Source organism: Antrostomus carolinensis, unplaced genomic scaffold, assembly GCF_000700745.2.
Source record: "Antrostomus carolinensis isolate BGI_N321 unplaced genomic scaffold, ASM70074v2 scaffold37789, whole genome shotgun sequence".
Lineage (NCBI taxonomy): Eukaryota > Metazoa > Chordata > Aves > Caprimulgiformes > Caprimulgidae > Antrostomus > Antrostomus carolinensis.
Window position 1 is genome coordinate 2,516 of NW_010338563.1, and position 12,658 is coordinate 15,173.

At 37.7% G+C, this 12,658-nt stretch overlaps 1 protein-coding gene across 1 annotated transcript; it reads left to right on the forward strand.

Annotated features, from left to right (window-relative positions):
• Positions 1-269: 269 nt before the first annotated feature.
• On the forward strand, positions 270-12,311 carry LOC104530851 (mitogen-activated protein kinase kinase kinase 5-like; the record flags this gene model as incomplete). Its single annotated transcript, XM_010175557.1, has 7 exons — positions 270-455; positions 4,121-4,226; positions 5,632-5,872; positions 8,641-8,753; positions 9,643-9,755; positions 10,668-10,744; positions 11,588-12,311. Coding segments are annotated over 7 exons (897 nt in total), but the record flags the coding sequence as incomplete, so codon positions are not given.
• Between the last annotated feature and the right edge of the window lie 347 nt (positions 12,312-12,658).

The window sequence follows — 12,658 nt, forward strand, 5'->3', positions numbered from 1 at the left end:
TTATATACTTCACCAATTGATATAAAACAAAGCCAGCTAATTGCTCATCAAGTAATCTGCATTAGCAGGGAGCTCACCAGTATAAACCTGTACTGCTTTAGTTATGCTGCTACCGTTATTTGACCTGCAGCTGCACCTTTCCCTTAACCATAGCAGCAGAGTTTCTGAAAATCCCTATTGCCAGCTGATGTTATTGACTAAATTCCATCTGGATATACGTCTCAAAATATGACTATCAAAACTATTTATTTTCCTCTCTCTTCTACCAGGGAGCTGAAGAACCCAAGCTAAAATGGGAACATATCACAACGCTCGTTTCCAGCCTCAGAGAGTTTGTACGGTCCACTGATCGTAAAATCATTGCAACCACTCTTTCAAAACTGAAACTGGAGCTGGACTTCGACAGCCATGGTATCAGTCAAGTGCAGCTCGTGCTGTTTGGTTTTCAAGATGCTGTAAGTTGTCATTTTTACTAAGAACGTTGTGCAGCAAAACTGCCAAAAAAAAAAAAAAAGAAAAAAAAAGCTAAAAACCAGAGGCAAACAGAACTTCATTCACTTCCATCTAGAGTTACTGAGACAATAATATTTCAGGGCTTTGAACCTATAATAACAAAAATCCAGCCCACAGCCAAGTTGGTTGGGTTGCCACATGATCCTTTGGCAGGACACAACTGAACACAACTGTTGAGATTTTGTTGATTAAAGGTCTAGAACGTTCAGCATAGTTGTGTAAACATTATGTCATAATACTAAAGCAGGAAAGCCTTTTTTAAAAAATCTTGTTTTGGAGGGTTTTCTGGTAAAAAAGACCAACACTGAATACTAGGCTTGTCCTACATAAATGCAGATCTCTTGAACTTCTTTTATAAACTAATACATTAAACCACTCTATGCCCCCAATAGTAGTCTGTCTACCTTATAATATTATATTGAGTTCTTACTTTACTATTTTGGGTTAGCAGCAGATTTCTGCCAAACTAGACATTTTCATTTCAATTTATAATAAGCAGGATAAGAAGGAAGAAAAATAGGTTATTTTTCTGTCATTAATTAATGCAAATTTTATTATTTCCTCCAGTGAGCAACAAAGCATACACATGGTTACCCTTTAAATAGCTAGTTTATGGAAAGCAAATGTTTTTTTCTTCTTAATCTATGTATTTAAATGTTATTTCACAAGCAAGTAGACTTAAGGATTAAGATGAATAACCAACATGGGAGGGTGCAGATGTGCTGAGCATCACCAGGCTGAAGTCATGTAGTAAAAAGGAAATGACAATCCAAGCAGGCATTTGAAGTGGATGATTCTATTAATATTTAAACATGGGGCACTCTGACAAGTAAAGAGCTGTCAGGAAGGATTGCATAGCATGTGAACTGTTTGTTGCATAGACTGCACTGACAAGAATTAGATGATGTTTATAAAAAAACCAAACCAAAACAAACCAATGATGTGTGAAATGAATCTGTAAGAGAGGTTTCCACAAAAAGTTTTCTCTGAGTTTTCACTTTGAGTTCACTTCAGCTCTCCATTCTACTTAGCCTCATGCTACTACTGTTTTGACATTCGGAAAAAAAGCTCAAACATTACAAGGTCATGAAAAAAATTGAGTGGAGAAAAGTACAAATATCTGGGTTGGTTTTCTGATGGAGATGTTGCTGGGCATTGGTTGTTCGGTGGCAATTGCCTGAGTCATGTTCTTTGGAATAAAAATTTTAGCCTCTTCTGTGAACTTCACTGTTACAAGTTGCTGTTTTTTAACTGTTGTCTCTTTTATAACTATCTCTATTATTTAACTGGGGGAACCCACAGGAAGTTCAAAGAAAAACTTTGCTTTATATGTGCCCTGTCTTATTTTTTTTGGATATACGTTAGATATCTATAGTAAAAACACTGAAATACAGATTGGTATCAAGAGCTGAGATACTGCAGAGACTGGGATATTGCTAGACCTGAGGGAAGGTAATTCCCTTGTTCTCAGGACTTACTAAGGTAATCTCAGGTAACAAGGTGTAATAATCACAATATCCTCATTGGAGCTACCAAGAAAAAATAGTTTTGAGCTGAAAATCTAAATAGCTAAATCACACTGCTGTGGGTTGTTGTGCTCTTGACCAGGTTACTTCATGCTTCTTCGGTACTTGGATAGGCTGCACTTAGCTCATGTCCGTGTCTCGGCAGCAGTCAGTATGGGAAGGTGCAAAGAGCTGCCAGCAGGAGTGGCGCTGCCTGGGCGGGCCATGGAGAAGCCTTTTGGGCCCTTAGGCAGCCGCTGCCCCGGTGTCGGGCCCAGGCCGGGCTGCCCTGGCGTTGCGACAGCTCTGTGAGTGCCACCAGCACAGTGTCCAAGTGCCATCTCGTGGCCGTTAGCAAGAGAGCCGAGCAGACATAGGCACTGCGGTGGGTTGACCCTGGCTGGCAGGTAGAGGAACGCCCCTACCCAGTGGCTCCTTCACTCCCTCTCAGCGGGATGGGGGAGGGAATCGGAAGGGCCAAAACTGAGAAAACTTGTGGGTCAAGATGAAGACTGTTTAATAAGTGAAGGGGGAAAAATAAACCCAAAACAAACCGCCAAACCCCACAAGTGGATGCAAAAGCAATCACTACTCACCACCAGCAGACTAACGCCCAGCCAGTCCCTGAGCAACAGCTCCTCTGTAAGAACTACCTCCCTAGTTTTACTGCTGAGCATGCTGCTGTGGAAGGGAATCTCTCTTCAGTCAGTTCAAGTCTGCTGTCCTGGCTGTGTCCTCACCCAGCCTTTAGTCCACCCCCAGCCTGCTCTCCAGTGGGGCAGCGTAAGAAATAGAGAAGGCCTTGACACTGTGCAAGCTCTGCTCAGCAACAGCTGAAACACGAGTGCGTTATCAAGGCTGTCTTTGAATCACCAGTTTGAAACATAGCACTGTATGGGCTGCTCTGAAGAAAATTAACTCCATCCCAGCCAAACACAGTACGGGTACCTATGTAAGTTACTGAATTACTGCACTGGGGCAATGATAATATGATTAGTAACATTTATTAACTCTTACCTATCTTCTGAAGGCGTCGTTTGTGTAACTTCAGTCATTTTGTTACAGAGGGGTTGTCACAGTGTAAGAGAATTAAACTAATCCCTTTTTAGGAAGACCCGAGTGAAGTATCTTCTTGCCACATTTTTTAGTAAGCAGTAGTTGCTACTTTTTTGTTTGTTTGGGTTTTTTTAAGGCTTTGAATAATTTCATCATTTGCTAAATACAGTTGTGTTTGTATCTTCCTGCAACTTCTCAAGTTCTACTCCAGAGTCTGTTGCTTTGGACTGCTTCCATGCCAGGAAAACAGCATCAAGTCTGTGTTGTGCTATTGCTGCTTACTGTGACTTGGCATTTCATTGTAGCACTGTCGCCCCACCTGCTGCTTCTCTGTCATTTGGGAGTTGGAAAACAATTCCCCCAAGGCAGAGACATTCTTGCAAGTGGCAAGCATCCATCGAGGCACCTGGCAATAGAGCTGGCAGCTATTTTAAAGCAGGCCTGTGGGGAATTAGGAGCAACCCAGGGTAGAAAACTATCTCATTGTACAAAGTAAAAAGTAGAAGGAAAGAATAAATGGCACAGCATACATATGAAGTCCCCTGACTAATTAAACTAACATTAATTAACTATTTTCTGAACCAAGAAGGAGCAGCATTACATTAGTTCTTTGATATTTCCTACAATTGCACTTTAAAATAGATAAGTATTGCTCAGAGCAAGCAGTGAAAATAATGCCAAAAAATAACAGGATTAGCTTAAGTTACAAGTCCTTCACAATATAGTCCTTGGTATTTGTCTTGCTCGCATTCTTTTTAAGTTTCTCTCCACATTCATGAACGTTAAATAAAGTTAAGTATCTCAGTCATCAGAAATCACCTAATACAGGAACTATTACTTGGTAAAAAAATACAGAATATTGCATGACTTGTAATAAAATGGTGGAAGTTGACAGTGTTGCTATTTTTGTTGTTTAATGACAACATAAAATAGTTTCAATCACTTTGATACAGCAACTACAAGTTCAAACACTTTATATAATGCTGATATATCTTACAATTTTAATTTGAGGGGTTTATTATTTGAACTGACTTCTCTGTTGCCAGGTCAATAAAGTTCTCCGAAATCATAACATCAAGCCACACTGGATGTTTGCATTGGATAGCATAATCAGAAAAGCTGTGCAGACTGCTATTACTATTCTAGTCCCAGGTGAGTCACTTCTCAATACTCAGCAAATATTTATTGTCTGATCTCTTTAAATGTGCTTTAGAGCTGTGGTTATGATGCTTCACTTAAGGTTTTGAAACCAGCAGTGGCCTTTTTCCTGTTTGCCATCTGTTTTGCAACTCAAAAACTAATCAGTGTGTTGTACAAGTTATTTTGGAAAGCGCCTTTCCAAGATGTGTCATCTATACAATTGTGGAACACAGTGAGCTGTAGTAGGCTAAGCTGCTCTGGGGCCTAATGTTTTTGAGGTGCACAATGCTGAAATCCAAAAGACAGACCGCCTACCAGCACATGCCAATTTCGGAAGGTGTTTTACAAAGTGCAGATTAATTATGTGCTTTTTGGAACACTCAAAAGTGTCTCTGGCTCCTGGTCAGAAGCTCTGTTGATCTTAGTATGTTCAGCCTTGGAAAAGATTTGTAGCATTGAAATGAAGAGACAAAATAGATCAAGGAATGGATGTCCCTTTGGTAAAGAAGATAAATGTACTTGTTAGTTCTTCAGCAGAAAGGACAAAAACTAAATGTGATTCAGAAAAAAAGCATATTTTAGTGAGGAGACTAAAGGGAGTGCTCAGCAGTAAGAAGCCACAATTAAAGGAAGGAAGATTTATATTAAATGTTTAGAATTGACAGATATTGTTGTGATAATAGGTTTTGTAGGAGTATAACATCTTGTGTACACATCATGCATACCTGGTCAGCTCTAGCAGGTAGTTTAAACAGAGAATAACGGAAACTAGAGTACACGTATAGCTTTGTGTCCGCTGTTTCGGGGATGTACGTCATTGCAAAATAGGCAGTCTTCTCTCTGATAAGTAGAAGGGAAGTGTGCTACTTTTAATTGTTGAGAAAGGGGTCTGTTATTTCCTCTCTATATCTTTGGATACAGTTTTTGGTAAACACAGTATTCTTACAATAAGAGAATGCTAAATATTCCAGAATAGCAGCAACAAGAATAACTGGATATAAGAGAAATAATGGTTATTTGTTTAATAAAACATTTCAGGTCAGACACATAAGAAATTACAAACCACTGAGAATGGAATACAGCAAAAGAAAGTACTTCTGCTGCATATAATACTTCAGCACAATTTGACATTAAGTGATATCCGAATCTGGAATCCTATTCATCCAAATTTTTGGTGTTTTTTTAGAGCTTTTGAACATTTAATAGGCTGAATAGTAATCAGTATAAACTAAGATGTTGTTATGGTCTGAGTGAACCCCCTAAAAAATATCATCTGTTCTTTTGCTACAGAAATTTCAGGTCTGCTTTAACTAAAGCTGTAGGATGATCTATAAATAGTAGTTTAGGTCTGCTTTTGGTTTAGTGTTTAACATCTTTAATGGTTTTTGTTTTGCTTATATTTTAATGTTGCTAATAGAATTGAGGCCACATTTTAGTCTTGCATCTGAAAGTGATACAGCAGATCAAGACGATGTAGAAGTTGAAGATCAAGATGAACAGCCTCAGAATCAAACTATCCAACAGCCTTGCATTGTCATGGAAGATGCAGTAGCTACCTCAGGTGTAAGCACACTCAGCTCTACAGTATCCCATGACTCCCAGGCTGCTCACAGATCACTGAGTGTCCAGCTGGGCAGGCTAAAATTAGAGACAAACAGGTAAGTCTGGACACCAGGAGACACCAGCCTACTTGTGACAGTATCTATTATTTTGCTTTTAAAATGAATGTGCTAGAATACTAGTGACAGTATAAAAATTCCATAGTACTGCAAGTTGTTCATTTAAACGATGGACATTGTTTAGCTATGACTGATCACTTAAATTAGTTTTTTTCATTTCAGAACAATAGTGATGCAGGTTAAGGTCAGTCTTGATTTCAGGTGCCCTTTCAAGGAAGGTCTGTAAAAAATTGAGTGTACTGCCAAGCTTCTGCTTTTTCTCTCCTTCACATGCTGTGTATGGCTGATGAGTGGTGTTATGCTTTGTTTCCATTGAGGCAGAACTTGCTGTTCTTTTCTGGAGTTATTCTTGGGGAACGAACTCAAGCTAGTTGACAGCCACACGTGAACTTCACAAGGAAACCGCTTCAGACAGGTTTTGTGCACAGAATTTACTGCAGCAGGCTCTGTGCTTAACAGCAAGCATAACTTTTTTTATTAAATAAATTTTGTTCATCAGAGAAAGGTAGGGCAAATAGATGTGTTGTTTAAAAGAAGAAATAAGGCAGAAATTGGGATATTGAATTTTTCCAGAAATATACATATTCCACTTTAAACTGAGAAGTAGTTCTTTTGGGGTTTTTATTTGTTTAAGAAATGTCAGAGAAAAATATGTCTCTATTATTTTATCCAAATAATTTTCTACATAATTTTGTTAAATATACCAGTCTGTTTAAAGTAGATATTTTTGCTTTTGCAACATCTGATTTATGACACTGGATTTCTTACTAACCTCAGTACATTTTGAATATGACCTTGATAGAGAACATCTTCAAAAAGACAGTTGTTATGCTGCTAGAACATTCTTTGTAGTTACTGTTTCAATTTAAATTAAAATGTTAAATTGCACTTTACTTTTAAATGTGTCCAAGAATTTTGCCACAATTAGATTAATTGATTAAACTGTACTCTTTTTAATAAAGTATCAGTATTTTTTAGTTCTTATGTTACAATTCACTTTTTTGCTTATGGTGACCACTGAGAAATATTTTGATTGCCTTGCTGATACACTTAAATACATAAATAATTTAGATTGTCTCACCTTGCTTCCCAAGCTTATGATGGGGAGTAGCATCAGAAGTGGTCAATTGTAGAGGTACTGTTTTCTAGCACTTTGCTTTTGTAAATTTCTCCAATGCAAAACCTTTGGCCAAATCATCACATCCTGTCATTCATGCAGAAATTTTGAGGTAAACAATATGGACAGTTGTATTAAATATTAAATAAAGCTTTATTGGCATAAGCAGCAAGCAGTTATTGAGATAAAATAGTTGATTATTTGTTTGGCTTTGAAGGCCTTTTTCAACCAGAGTGGATAGAGGAGGAATAAATCAGCTGAAAGGTGACTGCACACCTGTCTGGACAGAATATCAGTCTGCACTGAGCTTATCCAAGCTGTGGATGTGCACAGAGGCACAAAGCAGCTCTATTCACACACACAGTGGACTTGTTAAGAATTGTTAGCTCGGGTGGAAGGACTCAAATGCAGCTATGCTGCTGGTAAGCCTGCGTGCAAGCTGAAAGTAGGGCTAGATGTTTTTACAGAGTAATTATATGAGATGCTGTTTATTTCCATGCAAATGCAGGTAAGGTGCTTTTGTTGCACATTCTGTTGCTGAATTCCAGAATGTCCCTATCTTTTGGTGTTCCAGAAAAAAGTTTGCTGTGCTCAACTGGTATAAAGAAATGAAATAAAATTTAAAAATCATACAAAGAGGATGGAAAAGTCATTGCATAGTTTTCAGACTGACGAAGGCTTCGAGGAATGGATGGAGGTGCTGCAGTTCTTTGAAGGCAGAACTTCCTAAGTCTCAGAAGTCAGTGATAGGTTTATGGGTGTGTTCTCCATGTGCGATTTCTCTGACCATGTTCCTGAATACATACTCACAAATTCTCCTTTTTACTAAACTGCTTTTCTAAAATACAGATTGCAGCAGTTTCACATACTAATTTTCCATTGTATTCTGACTATTTTCTTTTGGTCAGTTTGAAAGGTGCTGACCACTGAATCTCTCTGGGTTTGTCTCTGGATTTGTGTTCTGAAGTCATATATGGGTTCCAATTTGTTTCCACTTGACATTCTCAGAAGTAATTGCTTATGAGAGGACACAATGTATTTTGCCTCCTCTTTTCTCACTCTTCACTTCACACCAAGTGCCTGATATGTGAGGAAAGGACAGCCCTTGTGTGGATAAGAACCTATTTCCCATTTAGAAAATGCAGCCATTAGTTTTTGCCACGTTTTCATCACAGCTCCACCCTTGCCATACCTTTGAAAATGCCTACTGGAGAGATGTGAACTGGCATTTTTGCTTTCAAAGGATTCTGTCACAAAGTTTAGCCCTTGGTTTATGAAACGTTTTGAAATTTGCTCTTCTCAGTTACACAGTTTTGTTTAAAACAGAATGCTGGCTGTAGAAATCTCTCTGAAATTTACTTGTTCAGTGGGTAGATGTGTATATGGCTGGTCTGTTTGGGGTGGGGTTTTTTGTTTGTTTTGTTTTTTTCAGAGGAGCCAGTGAATGATTATGTCTTGATATAGGTCATAATAAACCTGTAGTGAGAGGATATTCCAATGAAAGCTGAAGAAGTCTGTCCTTGTCTCTGTCAAGAAGGTTTCCAGTTTAAGTGTAGTTAGATCTTTTTTGCTTTCCTGAAAATCTGAAACTGCTTAAGGAAATGTGTGCTTCCTTCTCGTTACTTCACAGGTTGTTGGAGGAGCTGGTTCAAAAGGAGAGAGAATTTCAAGTCCTCTTACATCAGGCTATAGAAGAAAAAGATCAAGAGATCAGAAGCCTACAGCTCAGGTCACAGCCAATAGGTGAGAAGAGTTTTCAAGAAAAAGTCTCGTACTGGCTACAGATGAAGACGGTGGCAGCTAAACTGTTCTTTTTATTGAGCCAGTCTCAGCAAAGATGCTTTATTGTACTTTATTGTGCTTCTGATAGGGTTTGCTTTGAAGTAAGGTTGTACGTTGTGGAAACAAATTACTGACTTTGTTAATCACAGTACAAGGAATGGTATGATTTATGTGTTTATGATTGTGATTATATGGCAGAGTACAAGGCTTGTATCCCACAGAGTGAGGATCCTAAAGAGGATAGTCTAGTATGTTTAGGTATGTGTTCTTGGAATTACAGACTGTTACCATTGTTACACTGGAAGTTCAGGAAGATCTAAGCAATGTGATGTAAATACAACTTAAAGCTTATTGGGGGGAGCTGAGTTTGGTGTGTATCTGCCCTGAAGAAGGTGGAAGTGCTAATGCAGTTTGATGTTTCCATGTAATATGCTTCAAAGAAGTGTTGCTTTCCAAAAGCAGCTGATCCTCAGTCTCAGGCATTGCCTGTGCACCAGTTGTATGAGTTTAGTTAAACTGATGCAACAACATCAGTGTGGAAACAGTTACAGTGAAATTGATGTGCCTTGTACTAGTGAAATCATTTTCCAAAGAGGACAGAAAATGTATCTGTATCAATGTTCACACTTCTTTTAACTGTACCCCTACCCAAGTAGAGTAATTGGTGTATAACTGTCTATAAACTGTAATTAGGTGCGTGCTTTGGGAACTGACATTTATCTTTATTTATGGGGATACTGGTATTCTAAGCTTGAAGGAAAAGCTCACCGAAGGAAGTGCTTCAGCAGTCAAAAATGACAGGAGGTTGCTTTGGCAACACAAAACCCTTTCTCAAAAATGCTTGTTCTAGATATTCCTGGATTGTCTGTCTGTCATCGTCATTCCACTGGCAAAGGGACCGAAGACCCTGATCTTATCAACTGGCTGAGTGTTCAAGGAGCTGATGAGGCCACGATAAACAAGGTAGCAATGATTCTGTTCGCTCTCTGACACAGCTGCAGTACTGTTTTGCGACTCAATGCAAGAAGATACCAAACCTATTTAATTATTTTAGCATGTTTTGAGAGATTAATTTGTTTTCAGAGGATAGGAAAAAGCCATGAGTATGAAGACCTTCATAAAAATACAGTATTGTTAATAATTCCTAGGTCTGGTTAGGGATAAGGGAATAAAATGTCCTGGTAAATAGACAGTTTTGCTTTGGTTCATAATTTTCCAGGGTCTTTACACATTGCAGCAGTTTCTGTTCATTAAACCCTGGATACAGGGTATGTGTTCAGCCTTAGCTAACTGTGTAGAAGTGAAATCTCCTGAAATAGATTGCTCTGCTTTGCACCTTATTATATAATTTCAGAGTTTAGAGGTGTTGAGCATCTCAGAATTTCACCTGACTTAGGAAAACCTGCATGTAGTTATCCCTCCTACAGATCAGATTAAAGCTTCTTTGAAATTCAAGTACATCAAATTTAGATGTCAGTTTTGAAAAGGTAGGTCTTAACTGTTGTTTTTAATTTCCATATGAGTGAAACGTGATATTAATTATGCTCTAATTTGTGTTCATCAAAGTCTGTGACTCTGAGATATCAGTGATAACAGTATAAATGCCAGTTGACAGAAGTTTTGAGTAGCTGCAAAAGCATGACACCTTTCAAGTTGTGCCTGGTGTGTCAGAGTAGTGTATACACTATAAAAACTAAGTAGTTCCACTGTATTTCTAGAAACAATGTGGATTAATCTGTTACATGTACCACATTTTGGCCCAATCTTTGGTTTCTTATAAACTTAAACTTCTGTTTTTAAGGGCAGATGGTATATAAAGCTGAGAAAGTTAGATTATATTTCTAACAAAATGTTCATTTAAACTTCGTTTTGTAGTTCCTGGCTGAAGACTATACATTAATGGATGTTCTCTGCTATGTTACACGAGATGATCTGAAATGTTTGAGACTGAGGTAATGCTTCACAGTTAAATGATACGTGCTGAGTAGGGGTTGTGTTTTGTTAAAGTAACTGATACTAAGTCTATTTATCGGATTGTGCAATGTTAATTTAAAATACGTAACAGTTTCCAGTATGTCTTTGTATACAGATTCATTCCTGATAAACAGCTGATGCTGTTTACATTCTAAAATAAGCTTTTCTATTAAAGGAAAGTAAAGGGAAAATTTTAAAGTAAAGCTTTTACCTTACACCTGGAGATGCTGGATATGCCGTTAGAGCCTTGCTTTTTTAAAAAAAATAAAAGGTAGAGATAGTAAAACTTTCTGTAGCTTATCATCGTCATCAAACTTCAGAAATACTACTCATGGACTACAACTAAAACTAGATTTCACCTAATCATGCCAGGGGTGTGTGTGTCACTGCAGAACCAAGTTTAAGTAGAAACAATAGAAGTTACCAAACACTCTGTGTGTGCCAAGTCAATTTAAAAAGAAGTAACTAATTAAAAAAAAAAAAAAAAAAAAAAAATACGGCAGGTGTTAAGATTTTTTTTCCATAATCAACACTTCCATAATTTTGAAAGTTTGCTGTGGGTGATACAGATCCTCTGGACCAAAAGTCTGAGTTCCAGAGAGCAGGCATCTGAAGAGTGGAAAGATTGCCCTGTACTGTAATCAGGATAGGACTCTGTTCTCTATTTGAGTATTGCATGTTAAATTTCACCTTTGATCAGCCTCCCCACTGAATTTCGTTGGTCAAAACCAGAGCAAGACCAGAAGGCACTTAAGTTGGAATGCTTTCAGGCCAGAGAATATTTTTGTGCCTGAGCATCTGTATGATTTTTTTCTTTACAGGGGGGGAATGCTATGCACACTCTGGAAGGCCATCACTGACTTTCGACAGAAACATGCCTGACACTGAAATTTTTCATCGCTTCTCTGCAGAGAGGAAAATATTTTCTTTCAGCCCAGAGCAGGTGTGCTGCCAAAAGGACTGTTGCACTTTAATCCAGTATTTGTTTACCAATGTTAAAAACACTGCAGCTTCCTGACTGCTTTTACTCCCGTAATCCATAAGGAATCTTAAACAACCTGCAACGTTATTTTACTTTAAATGTTTTTCCATGCAAGTTTTTCAAAAATTAAACAAACAAACAAACATTATAAGCACATGAAATATTGTAGTTAAAATAACCAGATGTTAATTTCATGAAAAACTGATGTAAGATTTCATGTGACTGTACATCACTGGAACAAAACCAAAATGTGACAACGACTTCTCAAGTTTCTTTTTTCTTTGTAATATATCTCACTAATCTGTAGTAGAACTTCATAATTTCAATAATAATAATTAGGTATTTTTCTTTTAGTGCGCAAGACCTAAAGGTAATTATTTTTACCTACTACCCTACATAGTTTAATATTGTTTATTTTTGGTAATTTAATTTCTATGGTGCATTTGTTTTAGAGTTGTTTATGTACTACTGAACTGTACCAGTTGCATACACCTGAACCACAGTAATGTTAGCTTGTTCTAAAGCTATCTGACATACACAGTTGAAAATAAAAAGAACCTAAGACTTACTTTTTCCTATATTTTTGGACTTTTAAAATAACAAAGGTGTAGAACTGGAAAATACTGGAATAAAAAAGAGGAAAAAAAATCATACACAGTATTAAGGGAACCTTTCTGCCACATGTTAAAGTTGCTGTGATTTGAGCTTGATAGTCTAATGGCGTTGAATTTTTTCTTATTTTTCCTGTTTAGTCTAATTCCTGTACTGACAATCCAGGGCCAAACAAAACTCTTCTCTGGTTGCTTTACTTAACTTGAGAAATGCATGTCCTGCCTCCATGCACTGAATGTGGCCTGTTGGTTTTGTCTGCTTTTGTTCATGCAATAGGTCTTTTCCCACATATAATGAA